A 22,156-nucleotide genomic window follows, 5' to 3' on the forward strand; every position below is an offset into this window, starting at 1 on the left:
AGTTATAAATAGTAAAAAAATAAATTTATATGTAAAACATTCATCACATTATGCATGTTATACAATTATATATTGCCAATAATCATATCATTTATTTTACAGTGATGCATTTATACTACTCAAAAATGCTTTTAGAAGATAAAATTAAGCATGGAACATACATATTTCCATCCTTAAATATTTCTTTAACAGTATATAACAGAGCATTTAGCATTTTGTTTATCACCACCAGTATATGTTTTTTTTTACATATATACTTTATAAATGTTCATCTAAAAAGACCTGAGACTAATGTGATATTGACTTCCACAACTTTGATTTGTTGTTGACAGTAATAAAAATTTTCAGAAGATTTCTATTCTTTATTTAATTTTTGTTTGTGGGAGGGGGTTGGGGGGTGGTGTCATTTCTGTATCGAAGTAGGCAGTTGCATTTGGTTACTGTGGATTTATTTTTATTTTTTTGTGGGAGGGGGGGGGGTATCATTTCTGTATGGAAGTAGGCAGCTGTTTGTGGGAGGGGGAGGGGGGTATCATTTCTGTATGGAAGTAGGCAGTTGTTTGTAGGAGGGAGGGGTATCATTTCTGTATGGAAGTAGGCAGTTGTTTGTGGGAGGGAGGGGTATCATTTCTATATGGAAGTAGGCAGTTTTATTTGGTTACTGTGGATTTATTTATTTTTTGTTTGTGAGAGGGGGGGGGGTATCATTTCTGTATGGAAGTAGGCAGTTGCATTTGAATACTGTGGATTTATTTATTTTTTAGGCTACAAAAAAAACTGTATTTTCATGGATATTTGATTTCATGGTTTTGCCTAAGTGTGCATACAAGTCTATGGTAAATTTGCACTTCGTTCGACCTTTAAGATCTTGGCTCTTCTTTATCCACGATATGCACAAATGTTGGTTTCAAATGAAAAATAATGAATACATAGTCCTTCAGTTACCATGACTACATGTATCCCTAATTCCCAAGAATATAAACAGTTTTATGTCTCATTTTGATATTTCAGTCGACACATCTTCAGTTTTTGATATGCTATTTTTAACTATTTGATATAATTTGTAAATCTTCACCAGACACATCAGCTAACACAAGCCTGCTTCAGACACTACTTATTCATGTTATTATTTAACATTAGATAATAAATGTACTCACTGCACTATTAACTATAATTGCAAGAGTTGTAACTTTAGTATAAGAATCTATACAACTATCAATTCAATTATATCATAAATTTAAACAACTGTAATCCAAAGCAGAATATACACATACTAGAATGAGACATAAGTATGTTTTCATGATAAGGATACTTTTACAGAAAACAAAATACATATGTTTAAGTATGTAAATGCTTATCTTTACAAAATTTCAATGGTTATACATGATGCACACTAACAGTTAATTATCTCTCAAGAATTTAATGGTTTTTGTTGCAGTAAGAGATCAGGAAACAATCTCATACATTTTCTTCATCAGATCATAATTATAACCTATTGAGTAGCTATCCTTTAGCAAACTCTGAGAATCATTTGTAAAAAAAAATTGCTGCATCAGGAAAGTACAATTACAAAATCATGTCTTCCTGCTCATTTAATGATATTTCTCTGTGAAATCTACACTGAATTAACTCATGCATTTGAATATAAGAAACTCAAAGTACTAATTAAGTAATCAGGTCTTTAACACTCATATATTTGCTGTTGTTTTTTCAGATCCTTGTGTATGTTCTTATTTAAGGGCAGTAATTTTTGTTTATGTAAGGTCTGGTATATGTTTTAACAGTTATTCATTTGTTTTTGACAGATCCCTTTACTGTGGAGAGAATACATCACAACAAGATGATAAGGCATCTAAACTGGCAAAGAAACATTGGAAAGAAATCCACTCCAATCAAAATACACAACATAATGTCCATCCTGTACATATTGTGGTTAATCAGAACCAGTATACAGCAGGGCAATATCAGGCAGGTCAGCAAGTCTGTCAGCAGTCGGGCAATAAAGATAGGCAATATCAGCCAGCACATCAGGTATCTAGCTGCCAGCAGTCGGGCAATAAAGATAGGCAATATCAGCCAGCACAGCAAGTCTGCCAGCAGTTGGACAATAAAGATAGGCAGTATCAACCAGCACAACAGATGCCTGTTTCTCAGCAGTCAAACAATACTGCAGGGCATTATCCTTATCCGGTAGCACCTCAAATTCCAACTTACCAGAAGTCAGTTAATACTGCAAGGCAATACCAGAATCAGGCAACACATCAGATACCAACCGGTCAGCATTTAGGTAACTTACCTGCCTACCAACAGAAGACTACTCATCAAGGTGGGGTTATAGCAAATCCATTGTCCAACATTCATCCTAGTTCTAACAGAGGTATTATCCCACACAACATACAGGACACTAATCAAAGAGCACCTCACCATACAACAACCTATGTTATTTCCTCCAACCCATACCAACCAACATTTCAACCAACAAGTCAAAATGAGGTTACAAATCAACCAACATATCCCCAAGTTATTCCATCTTCATATGCCAGTCAACCAATGTTTCAACCAACTGGACAATCATCACAAATTGGTACTAGTCAATCTACATTTCAACCATCTAGACAACCATCACAGGTCATTGGTAATTACCATACATTTCAAACGGGAAGTCAGCCAATTAATAGGACAAATATGCATGTACCCACAATGCAGCAGTCTGTTCAGGCTTCACAGCCAATGATCAATAGTCAAATGAATTATCTGTACAATAGTAATGCAGTTTATGAAAGGCAGACTGATAATGTAGCTGGAGAAAACAGATCCACTTTACCTAGACAGGAAAGTAGAGTGAATGTAAATAAGACAAGTCCTTTGTTAAGACAAATGGTGTGTTCAGATACATCTTCTTGTTCTGTGTCTAATTTACCACAGCGCACAGATGGGAATACAAACCAACAGTCAGTATTTAGTGATGCTCATCAAAGCATGACAAGGACACCTTCACAGAAAAATAGATCTTCATCAAACATAGAAAACTCCAGTCCATTATTGGCTAATGATGTTTCTAACAGGAGTATATCAGTAGACTCCAACAGGAATAAAACTCCTCCAAGTTGTAGAACTACTCCTGATTTATCAGGTATTAATGGACAAAGTTCATCTTTCTCCAGTAATGACAGACAATCATCACCAAGTGCTAATGGACAGAATCCAGCTTTCTACAGTAATGACAGACAATCATCACCAAGTGCTGATGGACAGAATCCAGCTTTCTACAGTAATGGAAAACAATCATCATTGAGTGCTAAACGAAGAAAATTTTTTGATTCTGAGATTCCTAAAGTAAGGAGGAAATTAAGCACAACTTCTCAGGAAGATGATGGTCAACAGAATAAAGAATGCAGTATAGGAATTCCGACTGATGATAATTTGTCTTTACAAAAATCAACTCTATCCACATCAGGACTAAGTGCCACACCACCTACAAAACAGCTAGAAACCACACTGTCCACATCAGGGCTAGAGGCGTCACCTTCAACATCAGGGTTAGTGGCCTCCCCATCCATGTCAGGACAGGTGGCAACATCATCCACATCAGGGCTAGTCGCCTCACCATCCACATCAAGACAATTCGTCACACCATCAAAGTCAGGGCTAGTTGCCTCACCATTCATATCAGAGTTAGCTGTGTCACTGTCTAAATCAGGGTTATCTACCCCACCATCCACATCAGGGCTTGCAAAAACCCAATCCACTTCAGAACTTACTGAAACACCAACAACATCAGAGGTTGCTAACACATCGTCCACACTAGAACTAAAGTCATCTTTAGCATCAGGGAATACAGCATCAGTTACTACTCCATCAAGGTCAAGTGAAGGACAAAACTTTATGAGACAACTTAATTTCCAGAGACCAGAAGGTAAATATACATATATAGTTTTGTTTTAATGCCCGAGTCATAGCGAAGGGGACATTAAGTTTTACTCTTGTTCGTCTGTACATACGTATCTATGTATGTATGTACTTCCCAAAGTTTGGTTTCTTTTCTCTAACTTTAGTTTGCCTCAACCAAATATTATGAAACTTATACACAATGCTTATTTCCACAAAACACAGATCTAGTTTGAATTTTGGGGATGTCACTTTTATAAATTTCCTGTTTACAAAACTTTGAATTTTTCGAAAAACTAAGGATTTTCTTATCCCAAGCATAGATTACCTTAGATGTATTTGGCACAACTTTTTGGAATTTTGGTTCAACAATGCTCTTCAACCTTGTACTTGTTTGGCTTAATAAATATTTTGATTTGAGTGTCACTGATGAGTCTTATGTAGACGAAACGGGCGTCTGGCGTACTAAATTATAATCCTGGTACATTTGATAACTATTTACACCACTGGGTTGATGCCACTGCTGGTGGATGTTTCGATCCTGAGGGTATCATCGGCCCAGTAGTCAACACTTTGGTGCTAACATGAATATCAATAATGTGGTCATTTTTATAAATTTCCTGTTTACAAAACTTTGAATTTTTCAAAAAACTAAGGATTTTCTTATCCCAGCCATAGATTACCTTAGTGGTTTTTGGCACAACTTTTTGGAATTTTGGTTCAACAATGCTCTTCAACTTTGTTCTTGTTTGGCTTAATAAATATTTTGATATGAGCGTCACTGATGAGTCTTATGTAGATGAAACGCGTGTCTGGCGTACTAAATTATAATCCTGGTACCTTTGATAATTATTAACTGTTTTAGAGGTATGCACCTTACAATTGGGGAAAAAAAAGCTGAATTTTTATTTCTGTTCTCTAACTTAAGTTTACCTCAACCAAATTTTATTGTCGAGCCTGCAACATTTGTTGCAGAAAGCTCGACATAGGGATAGTCATCCGGCGGTTGCGGCGTTAGCTCACTTCTTTAAAGCTTTATATTTTAGAAGGTGGAAGACCTGGATGCTTCATACTTTGTATATAGATGCCTCATGTTACGAAGTTTCCGTCAGTCACATGTCCAATGTCCTTGACCTCATTTTCATGGTTCAGTGACCACTTGAAAAAAAAGTTCAAATTTTTTGTAATGTTATTATAAATTCTCTCTTATTATAAGTAAAAGGATAACTATATTTGGTATGTGCGTACGTTGCAAGGTCCTCATGTCTGTCAGACAGTTTTCACTTGAGCTCGACCTCATTTCATGGATCAGTGAACAAGGTTAAGTTTTGGTGGTCAAGTCCATATCTTGGATACTTAAAGCAATAGGTCTAGTATATTCAGTGTATGGAAGGACTGTAAGGTGTACATGTCCAACTGGCAGGTGTCATCTGAACTTGACCTCATTTTTATGGTTCAGTGGTTATAGTGGAGTTTTTGTGTTTTGATCTGTGTTTCTCATACTTTATGCAAGAGGTCTACTATATTTGTTGTATGGAATGATTGTAAGGTGTATATGTCTAGCGGGCAGATGTCATTTGACAGTGACCTTATTTTCATAGTTCAGTAGTCAAAGTTAAGTTTTTAAGTTTTTATCTTTTCATCTAAAACTATATTCCATAGGTCAACTATATTTGGTGTATGGAAATATTTTATGATCTTTATGTCAGTTGCGCAGGTTTTATTTGACCGTGACCTCATTTTTAAGGTTCATAGTTCAGTATTAAGTTTTTGTATTTTGGTCTGTTTTTCTTAAACTATTAAGCAATAGGTCAACTATATTTGTTGTATGGAAGAATTGTTGGCTGCACATACCTGCCTGGCATTATTCATTTGACCTTGACCTCATTTTCATGGTTCATTGGTCAATTTTTAGTTATCTTGGTTAATGTTTAGTTTATATGAGTTGTAATTAAGCTTTATATTTAGGACTATCAGCATAATATCAATGATTAGTAAAGAAGGCGAGACAATTTAGAGTGTGCACTCTTGTTGATAATATAGAAAACAACTGTACTGTAGGATGACAATTATAGTTTGAACTGACATCTTTTTTTCAGATATTATAAAAGCCTTCCGGTTTGGACAGGAAATACAACTTCAGGCTATGAATAAAATGATGGAACTTATGAAGAAAGATAAAGGTAAGAAAATTATACTGAAAATTCTCAAATAATTTGGCAATGTTTTTAATTTTTTTCAATTCTGTAACAGAATAGATGTTGCAAATTTTTTTTCTCACATTTCAAATTTGAAAGCATTTGATATGTTACCATGAATTAACATTAGGTAACTGTTACTTTCTTATTTGTTGCTGCATTGTGAAACTCTATTAAGATTGTACAAGAAGATGCTGCAAAATTGCAATACAATTGGGCAAGTGTTGAAAAAAAGTTTTTAAATTTCACAGGCAGTACTTCAATTGAGCATGTGGTCAAGCAATTAGTTTTTTTCTCAAAATTTTGGAAAAAAATGTTTGTTTTAAAGACAAATCAAGGAAGTACAAAAAAATACATTTATAAGTCATATCACAAATATTTACAACTTTGTATGGTTAGAGAGAAGTTGCAACTCAATAAAATCAGTCTTTTCCTTTAGTAGTATAGATGTAAATGTCAACTATGAATATTTCAAAATTTTCCATTAAAAGTAAAAAAAATAAATATTTAACCCTTAATCCATAATGACGCCTCTTGACGCCACCCCCTTTACTCCATAATGACGCCTTTTGACGCCTGTGTAGTACCTCAGTTGAAACGCTATGTCTCCAAAATGTCTGCATCAGACTTAAAAAAATTTGTATCCAATATGAAAAGGAGATTCATGAGAATATCTGACTTGAATTTCATTGATGATATATTAGTTTTCACAATGCATTAAAACTTTAAACCTGATGATTTTTTTTACTGAAAAAAATCCTATGCGAATCAAGTATTTTAAAAAAAAAAATCCATGGAGTAGAGGGTTAACTGAATACAGCAATAGAGCTTGTTTTTTATGCCCCATTTATGGGCATTATGTTTTCTGGTCTCTGCATCCGTCCATCTATTTGTTCATCCGTCCGTCTGTCCCGCTTCAGGTTAAAGTTTTTGGTTAAAGTATTTGGTTGAGGTAGCTTTTGATGAAGTTTAAGTCCAATCAATTTGACCCCCAATTTCAAGGTCCACTTAATATAGAAAATGATAGTGCGGATGCGGCATCCATGTACTATGGACACATTCTTGTTTAATGAACTTTGGCACCATTAAAATACAAGTATTGGTAATACTTTCTTGAGATGAATGGCATAACCTATTCTTACTATCAGAGATAATAATTTAGGACGACTTAATCATACAGGCATTAAACATACAATATTAAAGTAAAAGCCAATGCCCATCCTGTAAGATTTAGTCTTGTAAAATTTGGTCTAGTTCTATTCTCTGCCTTCCTTAATTGCTTTGTTGATAAAATGATTTTTCAGTAAGTAACATTTCTTTTTGGTTGTAAATCTTATAAAAAAATATATTTATAAGATAACACTCAAGTATTTTAGTAAAAAAAATCTTGTATTATAATATATAAATATAAATAATTAGATTTTAATTAACATCTTTTATTTTTCAGAAAATTATGAACAGTTGGAGAAAGAGTTGGAAACAGAGAAAGCTAGTCATGTAAATGCTCAACAGAAACTGGAGCAATTAGAAAGTAAGAATACCAATATGATATGGGTATTAGATGAATGACAATAAAATTGAGAATGGAAATGAAGAATATGTCAAAGAGACAACAACCCGACTAAAGTGCAGAAACATTTGTTTGAACATGAATTTAACTTCAAACTTCTATCATTGTAACTGACTATACTATGATTTTATGATATTAAATGTATACTAGCGAAAGTTATAAGGATCCTGTAGTCTGTCCTTTTATCCATTTTCAATAATTTTTATACCCCTTCAAGAAGTTGCTGAGTTAAAATTATTGCAAGCTGGTTCCATTGGCATCAAACTTTTTAAAGACTGTGATAAGGTCATATTAAGGTGGTATGGGTGTCTTCCTCCATCTTGGATTGTAAAAAACAGAGAACCAAAGGTCCAGATTTTCTATCAAGTTAGCAATATTTGATGCAGGAATGCAGATATTTAATGTGAATTTTCATTTAAAAGAACCAATTTATAAGAATATAACTTATAAATATTGATATTTTTGCAAATGATAATTGTTTTTGGTTGTTTTTAAAAATAAATTAAATTGGCATTTTAAGGGGAGGTAACTCTAAAACAGAGCATTTTCTGAAGGATTCTACATGGAATTTTCCTATTTTGTATTTTAGCCGGAAAAAACGTAAAAACGTATCTTTTCTTTTGATATTCTCAAAGCATTGTCTGAAAGCTGTCTTTTCCTTAAATATTTAACAATTCTATCATTTTGTTTAGTTTCTAATCACAAAATTGTGTTTTTTCCTGTATAATCCATACAAAATGTGTCATTTTGTCACGCCCTGTAGCTTGAGAAAATGCACGGTGACCTATCATTTTTATAACATTTTTCAACATATATCAATAGATACTACGTTTTTGCAAAGTATGAACAAATTTTATCATTTTTATTTTAGACTCCAATACCACCTTAAGGGCAACCACTTATGTGCAAGTCAATGATATTTAGTAAGAACATCTCATTCAGCCTTGTTCCCCAATTCATGGTTGATTGACTTACAAACTTTGCATATTTTACCTGTTAAAAGATTGTCCAGAGCACCTGATATCACCCCTAGTTTTTGGTTGGTTTCATGTTGCTAAGTCTTGAGTTTTCTCAGTTGCGTCTTTTGTACTATTATTTGTCTGTTTGCCTTTTAGTTTTTAGTCATGGCTTTGTCAGTTTTTTTTATCTGTGAGTTTGACTGTCGCTCTGGTATCTTTTGCCCCTTTTTAGTGACTATATAGTTGAACCTTTAATGGTGAGTCATTGATATTTGATCTTTGACTCCCTTTTCTACTACACATGTATAACATCCTTGGCTTCCTCTCTGTTATGTTGTGTTTTGGATTAATTTTACTCCCTTTATTGCTAGAAGATGACAAGCATAATATCAAAATCAGTGTGTAAACTTTATTTATTATATACTTAGTAGTAAATACAGATAAATTGTATGTGTAATACAATCATTGGCAAGCCTGCTGTATCAGCCACTCGTGATGATATTGATATCAGTATGGTTGCAAAAGCTTTATCACACCTTTAATCTGTATGACGTCACGTCATCGATTGCAGTCACTATTGCAAAGGCTTTCAAATCCCTAATCTGTATGAAGTCATGTCAAACCTATAATCTGTATGACGTCATGTTACATAAAAACATCTACTTGAGGTATATTATATAATAAAGTGTATATGATATGGCTTTTTCAATATCACACACCATATCAACCCTCAATCAATATCATCCCTCGAGCAGAGCTCTTGGGGATTATATTGGTGTCTCGGGTTGATACGGATGCGATATTGAAAAAGCCATATGATATTCTCTATGTATCCAATAAATGTACTTTGTGTTGCTAATTTGTTTTATAGATGCAGTTGTATATTACTCATTTCTGTATAAACAAACATAACTAATTTATTTATTCCTACTTTTTATATTTTCAGCCCAGTTTGGATCAATAATGAACTGTCTTCATAAAAAGTCATGACCCTTTCCTTGATGTTACTAAAGGAGTCCCTTCGTTAGAAATCCATCACATGAAATAGTGCCAAATATCATAAGTGTAAATAAATGTAAATAATTGTATATATGACAGCATTTTAGTGCAATGAGATTATAATTCTCTCTGGTACATGTACTTTATTTGTTGTTAAGGTGGAGACAACTCTTAGTATCAAGGGGAAATAACTCCTTGTTTAATATTTTATATAGGGCTTAAAAAATTGTTTTTAACTAACAAATGTTTATATTTTCATAACTTGTAAGGCAGCAACAGTATCAGTCCATTATTCATAGTAATTTTGTAGAGAACATTTTATTAAACCATGTGAACCATATATTGCAGCATTATATTTACTCATATAACCATTGAAAATTTTAACATTATCATTCAATCAATTTGTTTATCTCCCCTTTACGAACTATAGAATTCTTTTGACTATTTTTATTTGACATTATTTTTATCTGAATCTATTTTCCTTCAATAGAAAATTTTCCTCTTGTTTGAAATATGTAACAAGGGCTATTCCAGGGGAAAATGTATGAGTAGTGTTAGATGGTAATAAACTGTATAATACCTATGTTAACAAGACAGATAAGAACCTGTAACATATGTATCTATAATACTTGTACGATCAGAATAAAAAAAGATGTTATTTTTTTTTAATGTTTGGTCCAACCCATGCTGTTATACATTTTTGTCGAGCCTACGACTTTAGTCGAAAAATCGAAACTAAGCAATCCTACATTCCGTTGTCGTCGTCGTCGTCGTCGTTGTCGGCGGCGGCGGCGGCGGCGTCCACAAATATTCACTCTGTGGTTTAAGTTTTTTGAAATTTTAATAACTTTCTTAAACTATACTGAATTTCTACCAAACTTGGGCAGAAGCTTGTTTATGATCATAAGAAAGTATCCAGAAGTAAATTTTGTAAAAATAAAATTCCATTTTTTCAGTATTTTACTTATAAATGGACTTAGTTTTTCTGCGAGGAAACAAAAGTTTTGCAAAAATAATTTTCCACTTTTCCGTATTTTACTTATAAATGGACTTAGTTTTTCTGCGAGGAAACATTACATTCACTCTGTGGTTAAAGTTTTTAAAAATTTAATAACTTTCATAAACTATTCTTGATTTGTACCAAACTTGGACAGAAGCTTGTTTATGATCATAAGATATTATTCAGAAATAAATTTTGTAAAAAAAATAATCACTTTTTCCGTATTTTACTTATAAATGGACTTAGTTTTTCTTCCAGTTAACATTACATACAGTCTGCAGTTAAAGTTTATAAAACATTTATTAGATTCATAAACTATCCTGGATTTTTTACCAATCTTGGAAGCTTCTTTCAATCAAAAGACAGTACCGAGAGGGAAATTTTTATTGATGTTTTTCCTCATTTTTGTTGAGTCTGCGATTAACAGCAAAAGTAGGCGAGACACTGGGTTCCGCGGAACCCTTACAAATTTTTTCTTGGACTACCCCTCATGAAAGCATTTGAGTACCACTTGTTTATATTTATATAGTCACTTTTCATTATGCTATTGAAACCAAAAAACCCACAATCTGTGTTCATATAATTATACTACTGCATTTATTGTCTTTTAATACTTTTATATTTGCTATTAATTATGAACAGTTTTTGTTCGTTTGAACTGCTGTCTTCATTAACTGTTATATTTGATAGTATGTCCGTAACATGAAATATGATTTACCAATGTCTTTGCTCAGGTTTGTCTTTATTTATACCAAGATTTAATCATGTTTTATTTTTTTGTCCACTGATATTAACTGCTGACTTGTATTCATTTATTTGTTATCAAACCTGTGGTCTTCACACAATCTTAAACCAAGAAGTATGTTCAGAAGCTTGATTTAAATAATTTTTTCATTTCAATGTTTTCATGACAGTTTTTTATTTGATTTTAAGTAATGAGGGTGTGTTACCAGTTTGAAAACATTTGAGGACGTAATAACCAAATAAGAATTCAATAATATTGTTCAATTATGACTTCAGCATGGTACATGTAGTTGTAGTAATAAGAGTTATTTCTTTTTTGACCGAGGTCATTACCATATTTAAAGGAAATAAGAGGACTACACATATTACCATATGATATTAACTTTGACATTTTGTGTAAATATTAGATGACTTAGAACTGTATAAAGAATAAAATGAAAAATTCTAAGTGCCAAAGTGTACTTACTAGAGAAACATTGTGTGCCAAATGATTTTGTGTTGAATCAGAATCTCAAAAGTGTTCACATAAATTGTTATTAAATTTTTGTTGTTATTATTTTTTGTTGCCATTTTCACATAGTGATCTCATTTAGATGTAGTTATATATGTATCTCTATATAATGTGGAGAATTTATTCCAGCAAGAAAAAAACCTACCAAATTGTATTCTAACTGAAAAGAATGAGATGTGATGTGATTGCCAATGAGACAAACACTGACTTTAATACAACAATAAGGATGTATACTATAGGTATACCACATGATCTTCAACAATAAGGATGTATACTATAGGTATACCACATGATCTTCAACAATAAGGATGTATACTATAGGTATAAAACATGATCTTCAACAATGAAAAAAACCCAATACCATGAAGTAATCTATGTTATGTTTCAGAATAACAAAATGTAAAACTATTTAAAAGAGAAAACTAATGGCCGTGTTCAAGCTAGAAGCATGAATCGAAAAACAATGATGGCAGAAAGAAACCTAGCCACTAGTCAACATGTTCCTGACTTTCAGTAGGCACATCAAGGTAATATAGCAGGGTAAAACATGCTGTGTTCAACCCTCTCCCAACTTAGGACAATGGTCATTGGTGTAACAGCACAGCATAAAAACAAATTGTGCATATCAATTGTTGACGTTTTAGATTGGCAAAAAAACACAAATTGCTAACAAAGAGCAAAATAGTATAACAAGAACTCAATTGAAAGCTAGTTGTAAGCTGAGTTTCATATAAGCTTAATTCAATCCATCCGTCTGCCAGTCCAGCAAATCAGTTTTGGTTTATTGTTTAATCATGCCAAGTTAAGATCGTGTTCAAATTCTGTCCTGGCTGACAATTTTATGCAGAGTTATGTTCCTTGAACAGAAAATTTACTCAAATAATCAGTTTATCCAGGTTTTTTTGTTGTCATGCTTGAAGATATTGATTTGATGATTGGTATGTAGTTTTTTCAGGATAAGTGTCAGATTAAGTTTGAATATGGTCTAGTCTTATGATTTTGTACAGAGTTTACTTATGATTCTTGGACTTTAAAAATTCACTCAAATAATCAGTTTTCCTCATGTTTGAAGATATTGATTTGATATTTAGTATACAGATTTTATACAATAAAAGTTACAGATCGAGTAAGCATTTTTTTCTTGTACAATGCATTTTTAACTGGTAGGGGACTATGTACTGTCTGGCAATACTCACAGAATGCTTCTTTAATTGGAGAAGGTACACAATGCTTTACTAGGAAGGACTGGAATTTATATAGGAAGTTTGCTTTGTATCTAAAAACTATTAACACATTTTCATTAAAAATAACATGCTTTTACCACTCAAATTTGCATTTCATTGATGTGAAATTTACAGGGGGTTAACAAAGTATTTGTTTTTAAAAACATTTCTGTACAGTACAATAAATTTGACTTACTAAATTTGGTGACCCTATAAGTGTTATATATCTATAACCTAAAATCTTAGAAAACTTGACATAGGGATAGTGATCTTGCGGTGTTAGCTTATTTTTTTTAAAGCTTTACATTTTAGAAGGTGGAAGACCTTGATGCTTCATACTTTGTATATAGAGAACTTATGTTATGTCTTTATCGTCTGTCATATGTCCATTGTCCTAGACCTCATTTTCATGGTTCAATAACTACTTTTATTTCTGTCTTAATTTGAGTAAAAGGATAACTATGTTTAGCATGTGTGTACCTTGCAAGGTCATGTCTGTCAAGACAGTTTTCAACTGACAGACCTAATTTCATAGATGATTTGTTAAGTTTGTGTGGTCAAGTCCATATCTCAGATAATATAAGCCATAGGTCTAATATATTTGGTGTATGGAATGATTGCAAGTGTACATGTCCAACTGGCAGTTGTCATCTGACCTTGACCTCATTTTTGTGGTTTATTGGTTGAAGTGAAGTCATTGTGTTGTGGTCTCTTTTTCAATGTTCTATATGCAATAGGTCAACTAGATTTAGTGTGAAATTATTTTAAGATGAACATTTATTTGATTTTAACGTCATTTTTATAGTGCATTATTCCCTGTTAAGTTTTGACGTGTGACTTTTATTCTTATCTATAAGCTATAGGTTCATTTGTCTTATTTATGACGAAATCTTGGGCAGGGAGAACAGTTTGCATCAAGCTTATATTTCAGAAGGTAGGCTACCTGGATGTCACATACCTTTTATACAGATCCCTTTATTTTATGAACTATCTTTTAAATGACCATTGTCCTTGACCTCATTTTCATTATTCAATGGCTGCTTAAAAAACAGTTCATATGTCAGTTGAGTTTCTCACTTAATCTGATTAAAAGGATACTTATATTTGGTATATGGGATCCTTCTAAGGTTTGCATAATCCTCAGAGTGGTCCACCTGATCTTGGCCTCATTTCACTGATCAGTGATCAAGGTCAAGTTTTCATGATGTCCTTTTTTCAGGGTATGTTAGCAGCATGGGCGTCAAGTTGGTTACCTATTCCCTATTCCCTATTCGTTACCTATTCCCTATTCCCTATTCGTTGCCTATTCGTTACCTATTCCCTATTCCCTATTCGTTACCTATTCGTTACCTATTCCCTATTCCCTATTCGTTGCCTATTCGTTACCTATTCCCTATTCCCTATTCGTTACCTATTCGTTACCTATTCCCTATTCCCTATTCGTTGCCTATTCGTTACCTATTCCCTATTCCCTATTCGTTACCTATTCGTTACCTATTCCCTATTCCCTATTCGTTGCCTATTCGTTACCTATTCCCTATTCCCTATTCGTTACCTATTCGTTACCTATTCGTTACCTATTCCCTATTCCCTATTCGTTACTTATTTGATTTTTAATATCCTTCCCCTTTTTTAATTATGGCATGGAATAGTTTGATATGGCTGCCGTTACCATGGAAACGGCACAATTGTGAAAAAAATGAGCTTTTGGTTTTTGGTGAACTGTTTGGATATGCTTCAACTCAGAATCATCATATTTTAAAACAATGTAGGTGCCCACTATATACAGGTGTTGGATGATTTTGGCGATCATTGGAACTACTATGTTGCCATGGAAACTACACCAAAATTTTCAAAATGCTAAAAATGCTCAAAACTTCATGAAACTTCACAGTAATGATGAGCAACATTGGAGTTGGAATTTCCAAAGTAGGTCTTGTTACCATGGAAACAATGCAAAAAGGTCAAAAATTTCAAAAATAAGAATTTTCCGCAAACTGGATGAAACTTTACAGGAATGGTAACTGGCATAGGCAGAGTTGGATTTTGAAGTTAGAATTTTCAAAATGGCCGCCGTAACCATGGAAACAGCAAAAATATCAAAAACTCAAAATGTTCAAACTTAACGAAACTTTGCAAAAATGTTACTAGACATCTGTAGATGCTCTCTTTGTCTTTGGAATTGTCAAAATGGCTGCCGCTCACCTGGTAATAGGGGGAAGGGGTGCCTTCCGTTATTGCTAGCAATTACAAATCTAGTTGTTAATAGTCTTACATATGGTAATAGTTCTGAATTGGTTGAGGTAAAATGATCTTTTTATGACCTATTTATATGTGTTTGTGCTCAACCGATCCTTTTACTTCATGTTCGATACGCATTTGTTCCTTACTTGTTTTTTATACGTTCTACCTTTTAACTGCTTTATGTCCGTATGTTTGAAGATGGATCTTGGTTCGACGGGATGAAATCACCGTGTTAGCGCTTGTGTAAAAACGAAGATGTGGTATGATTGCCAATGAGACAACACTCCACATTAGACCAAAATGACACAGAAATTATCAACTATAGTTCACTGTACGGCCTTCAACAATGAGCATAGCCCAAACCGTGTAGTCACCTATAAAAGGCCCAGACATGACAACCTCATACAATTCAAACAACAAAACTGACGGCCGTATTTCATATACAAAAAAATAAACGGAAATATGTAACACAAAAACAAACGATAACTACTTAATTTCAGGCTCTTGTCTAGGGACAGGCACATACTTACATAATGTGGTAGAGTTAAACATGTAAGCAGGGTGTACATCGTTTCGGAGCATGCTATTACCTTGTTTAATTCGTTCCATCACTCCCTTATAATTCGCTTATAATACGTGTATCTTACGTTGCACCTTTTAAAACATGATTTTCAATTGTTTTGTTGTCTCTGGTGGAAGATTTGGGCTGTTAGAGGTGATATAACTCTATAAGAGCATTTGTATCCGTTCCAGCGGTCGTATAATACCCTGTTAAATATTCGTTCTAATTCGCTTTTAAAAAGTTTGTTGTACGTTGCACCTTTTAGAAAAGGATTTCCAATTGTGTTCATATCTCTGGTGGTAATAATGTGTTCTTATAGATGAAATACCCCTATAAGCGCATATGTACTCGTTCCAGCGATCGGTTAATACCCTGTTACCTATTCGTTACCTATTCGTTACCTATTCAATTATAGTACGTTTGTTGTACGTTGCACCTTTTAGAAAAGGATTTTCAATTAAATTCATATCTCTGGTGGTAACAATGTGTTCTTAGAGATGAAATGACCCCATTAGAGCGCATGTACCCGTCCCAGCGCTCGGTAAATAACCTGTTACCTATTCGTTACTTATTCGCTTTTAATGCGCGGGGTATACGGTGCACCTTGAAATAAATCGTTTTTTAATTGTGTTCAGGTCTCTGGTGGTAAGAATGTGTTCTTAGAGATGAAATTATCCTATTAGCGCGCATGTACCCGTTCCAGCGCTCGGTTAATACCCTGTTACCTATTCGTTACCTATTCGCTTATAATACATTTTTTTATACGTTTCACCTGTTAGAAAAGGATTTTCAATTATGTCCATGTCTCAGGTGGTAACAATGTGTTCTTAGAGATGAAATTGCCCTATTAGCGCTCATGTACCCGTTCCAGTGCTCGGTAAATAATCTTGTTACCTATTCGTTACCTATTCGCTTTTAATGCGCGGGGTATACGCTGCAACTTGAAATAAATCGTGTTTTAATTGTGTTCATGTCTGGTGGTAACAATGTGTTCTTAGAGATGAATGACCCCTTTAGAGCGCATGTACCCGTTCCAGCGCTCAGTAAATAACCTGTTACCTATTCGTTACTTATTCGCTTTTAATGCGCGGGGTATACGGTGCACCTTGAAATAAATCGTTTTTTAATTGTGTTCAGGTCTCTGGTGGTAAGAATGTGTTCTTAGAGATGAAATTACCCTATTAGCGCGCATGTACCCGTTCCAGCGCTCGGTTAATACCCTGTTACCTATTCGTTACCTATTCGCTACCTTTTCGCTTATAATACATTTTTTTATACGTTTCACCTGTTAGAAAAGGATTTTCAATTATGTCCAGGTCTCAGACGGTAACAATGTGTTCTTAGAGATGAAATGACCCCATTAGAGCGCATGTACCCGTTCCAGCGCTCGGTAAATAACCTGTTACCTATTCGTTACCTATTCGCTTTTAATGCGCGGGGTATACGGTGCACCTTGAAATAAATCGTTTTTTAATTGTGTTCAGGTCTCTGGTGGTAAGAATGTGTTCTTAGAGATGAAATTACCCTATTAGCGCGCATGTACCCGTTCCAGCGCTCGGTTAATACCCTGTTACCTATTCGTTACCTATTCGTTACCTATTCGTTACCTATTCGCTTATAATACATTTTTTTATACGTTGCACCTGTTAGAAAAGGATTTTCAATTATGTCCAGGTCTCAGACGGTAACAATGTGTTCTTAGAGATGAAATGACCCCATTAGAGCGCATGTACCCGTTCCAGCGCTCGGTAAATAACCTGTTACCTTTTCGTTACCTATTCGCTTTTAATGCGCGGGGTATACGGTGCACCTTGAAATAAATCGTTTTTTAATTGTGTTCAGGTGTCTGGTGGTAAGAATGTGTTCTTAGAGATGAAATTATCCTATTAGCGCGCATGTACCCGTTCCAGCGCTCGGTTAATACCCTGTTACCTATTCGTTACCTATTCGTTACCTATTCGCTTATAATACATTTTTTTTATACGTTTCACCTGTTAGAAAAGGATTTTCAATTATGTCCATGTCTCAGGTGGTAACAATGTGTTCTTAGAGATGAAATGACCCTATTAGCGCTCATGTACCCGTTCCAGTGCTCGGTAAATAATTTTGTTACCTATTCGTTACCTATTCGCTATTAATGCGCGGGGTATACGCTGCAACTTGAAATAAATCGTGTTTTAATTGTGTTCATGGCTGGTGGTAACAATGTGTTCTTAGAGATGAAATGACCCCATTAGAGCGCATGTACCCGTTCCAGCGCTCGGTAAATAACCTGTTACCTATTCGTTACCTATTCGCTTTTAATGCGCGGGGTATACGGTGCACCTTGAAATAAATCGTTTTTTAATTGTGTTCAGGTCTCTGGTGGTAAGAATGTGTTCTTAGAGATGAAATTATCCCTATTAGCGCGCATGTACCCGTTCCAGCGCTCGGTTTATACCCTGTTACCTATTCGTTACCTATTCGTTACCTATTCGCTTATAATACATTTTTTTATACAGTGCACCTGTTAGAAAAGGATTTTCAATTATGTCCAGGTCTCAGACGGTAACAATGTGTTCTTAGAGATGAAATGACCCCATTAGAGCGCATTCACCCGTTCCAGCGCTCGGTAAATAACCTGTTACCTATTCGTTACCTATTCGCTTTTAATGCGCGGGGTATACGGTGCACCTTGAAATAAATCGTTTTTTAATTGTGTTCAGGTCTCTGGTGGTAAGAATGTGTTCTTAGAGATGAAATTACCCTATTAGCGCGCATGTACCCGTTCCAGCGCTCTGTTAATACCCTGTTACCTATTCGTTACCTATTCGTTACCTATTCGTTACCTATTCGCTTATAATACATTTTTTTATACGTTGCACCTGTTAGAAAAGGATTTTCAATTATGTCCAGGTCTCAGACGGTAACAATGTGTTCTTAGAGATGAAATGACCCCATTAGAGCGCATGTACCCGTTCCAGCGCTCGGTAAATAACCTGTTACCTATTCGTTACCTATTCGCTTTTAATGCGCGGGGTATACGGTGCACCTTGAAATAAATCGTTTTTTAATTGTGTTCAGGTCTCTGGTGGTAAGAATGTGTTCTTAGAGATGAAATTACCCTATTAGCGCGCATGTACCCGTTCCAGCGCTCGGTTAATACCCTGTTACCTATTCGTTACCTATTCGCTTATAATACATTTTTTTATACGTTTCACCTGTTAGAAAAGGATTTTCAATTATGTCCAGGTCTCAGACGGTAACAATGTGTTCTTAGAGATGAAATGACCCCATTAGAGCGCATGTACCCGTTCCAGCGCTCGGTAATTAACCAGTTACCTATTCGTTACCTATTCGCTTTTAATGCGCGGGGTATACGGTGCACCTTGAAATAAATCGTTTTTTAATTGTGTTCAGGTGTCTGGTGGTAAGAATGTGTTCTTAGAGATGATATTACCCTATTAGCGCGCATGTACCCGTTCCAGCGCTCGGTTAATACCCTGTTACCTATTCGTTACCTATTCGTTACCTATTCGTTACCTATTCGCTTATAATACATTTTTTTATACGTTGCACCTGTTAGAAAAGGATTTTCAATTATGTCCAGGTCTCAGACGGTAACAATGTGTTCTTAGAGATGAAATGACCCCATTAGAGCGCATGTACCCGTTCCAGCGCTCGGTAAATAACCTGTTACCTATTCGTTACCTATTCGCTTTTAATGCGCGGGGTATACGGTGCACCTTGAAATAAATCGTTTTTTAATTGTGTTCAGGTCTCTGGTGGTAAGAATGTGTTCTTAGAGATGAAATTACCCTATTAGCGCGCATGTACCCGTTCCAGCGCTCGGTTAATACCCTGTTACCTTTTCGTTACCTATTCGTTACCTATTCGCTTATAATACATTTTTTTTATACGTTTCACCTGTTAGAAAAGGATTTTCAATAATGTCCATGTCTCAGGTGGTAACAATGTGTTCTTAGAGATGAAATGACCCTATTAGTGCTCATGTACCCGTTCCAGCGCTCGGTAAATAACCTGTTACCTATTCGTTACCTATTCGCTTTTAATGCACGGGGTATACGGTGCACCTTGAAATAAATCGTTTTTTAATTGTGTTCAGGTGTCTGGTGGTAAGAATGTGTTCTTAGAGATGAAATTACCCTATTAGCGCGCATGTACCCGTTCCAGCGCTCGGTTAATACCCTGTTACCTATTCGTTACCTATTCGTTACCTATTCGCTTATAATACATTTTTTTATACGTTGCACCTGTTAGAAAAGGATTTTCAATTATGTCCAGGTCTCAGACGGTAACAATGTGTTCTTAGAGATGAAATGACCCCATTAGAGCGCATGTACCCGTTCCAGCGCTCGGTAATTAACCAGTTACCTATTCGTTACCTATTCGCTTTTAATGCGCGGGGTATACGGTGCACCTTGAAATAAATCGTTTTTTAATTGTGTTCAGGTGTCTGGTGGTAAGAATGTGTTCTTAGAGATGATATTACCCTATTAGCGCGCATGTACCCGTTCCAGCGCTCGGTTAATACCCTGTTACCTATTCGTTACCTATTCGTTACCTATTCGCTTATAATACATTTTTTTTATACGTTTCACCTGTTGGAAAAGGATTTTCAATTATGTCCATGTCTCAGGTGGTAACAATGTGTTCTTAGAGATGAAATGACCCTATTAGCGCTCATGTACCCGTTCCAGTGCTCGGTAAATAATTTTGTTACCTATTCGTTACCTATTCGCTTTTAATGCGCGGGGTATACGCTGCAACTTGAAATAAATCGTGTTTTAATTGTGTTCATGGCTGGTGGTAACAATGTGTTCTTAGAGATGACATGACCCCATTAGAGCGCATGTACCCGTTCCAGCGCTCGGTAAATAACCTGTTACCTATTCGTTACCTATTCGCTTTTAATGCGCGGGGTATACGGTGCACCTTGAAATAAATCGTTTTTTAATTGTGTTCAGGTCTCTGGTGGTAAGAATGTGTTCTTAGAGATGAAATTATCCCTATTAGCGCGCATGTACCCGTTCCAGCGCTCGGTTTATACCCTGTTACCTATTCGTTACCTATTCGTTACCTATTCGCTTATAATACATTTTTTTATACGTTGCACCTGTTAGAAAAGGATTTTCAATTATGTCCAGGTCTCAGACGGTAACAATGTGTTCTTAGAGATGAAATGACCCCATTAGAGCGCATTCACCCGTTCCAGCGCTCGGTAAATAACCTGTTACCTATTCGTTACCTATTCGCTTTTAATGCGCGGGGTATACGGTGCACCTTGAAATAAATCGTTTTTTAATTGTGTTCAGGTCTCTGGTGGTAAGAATGTGTTCTTAGAGATGAAATTACCCTATTAGCGCGCATGTACCCGTTCCAGCGCTCTGTTAATACCCTGTTACCTATTCGTTACCTATTCGTTACCTATTCGCTTATAATACATTTTTTTATACGTTGCACCTGTTAGAAAAGGATTTTCAATTATGTCCAGGTCTCAGACGGTAACAATGTGTTCTTAGAGATGAAATGACCCCATTAGAGCGCATGTACCCGTTCCAGCGCTCGGTAAATAACCTGTTACCTATTCGTTACCTATTCGCTTTTAATGCGCGGGGTATACGGTGCACCTTGAAATAAATCGTTTTTTAATTGTGTTCAGGTCTCTGGTGGTAAGAATGTGTTCTTAGAGATGAAATTACCCTATTAGCGCGCATGTACCCGTTCCAGCGCTCGGTTAATACCCTGTTACCTTTTCGTTACCTATTCGTTACCTATTCGCTTATAATACATTTTTTTTATACGTTTCACCTGTTAGAAAAGGATTTTCAATTATGTCCATGTCTCAGGTGGTAACAATGTGTTCTTAGAGATGAAATGACCCTATTAGCGCTCATGTACCCGTTCCAGCGCTCGGTAAATAACCTGTTACCTATTCGTTACCTATTCGCTTTTAATGCACGGGGTATACGGTGCACCTTGAAATAAATTGTTTTTTAATTGTGTTCAGGTGTCTGGTGGTAAGAATGTGTTCTTAGAGATGAAATTACCCTATTAGCGCGCATGTACCCGTTCCAGCGCTCGGTTAATACCCTGTTACCTATTCGTTACCTATTCGTTACCTATTCGCTTATAATACATTTTTTTATACGTTGCACCTGTTAGAAAAGGATTTTCAATTATGTCCAGGTCTCAGACGGTAACAATGTGTTCTTAGAGATGAAATGACCCCATTAGAGCGCATGTACCCGTTACAGC

At 35.2% G+C, this 22,156-nt stretch overlaps 1 protein-coding gene across 3 annotated transcripts in view; it reads left to right on the forward strand.

Moving 5' to 3' along the window:
* The window catches only part of LOC143046266 (uncharacterized), a 51,095-nt gene extending 40,734 nt beyond the window's left edge, over positions 1-10,361 (forward strand). For all 3 annotated transcript variants that reach the window (XM_076219339.1, XM_076219341.1, XM_076219340.1), the window contains 4 exons: positions 1,806-3,916; positions 5,988-6,071; positions 7,534-7,617; positions 9,562-10,361. In XM_076219339.1, the coding sequence (XP_076075454.1) occupies positions 1,806-3,916; positions 5,988-6,071; positions 7,534-7,617; positions 9,562-9,605 (2,323 nt within the window). In that variant the 3' untranslated portion in view covers positions 9,606-10,361. The remainder of the gene's footprint in view (positions 1-1,805; positions 3,917-5,987; positions 6,072-7,533; positions 7,618-9,561) is intronic.
* The last annotated feature ends 11,795 nt before the right edge of the window (positions 10,362-22,156 follow it).

The sequence above is a fragment of the Mytilus galloprovincialis genome, chromosome 9 (genome assembly GCF_965363235.1).
Source record: "Mytilus galloprovincialis chromosome 9, xbMytGall1.hap1.1, whole genome shotgun sequence".
Lineage (NCBI taxonomy): Eukaryota > Metazoa > Mollusca > Bivalvia > Mytilida > Mytilidae > Mytilus > Mytilus galloprovincialis.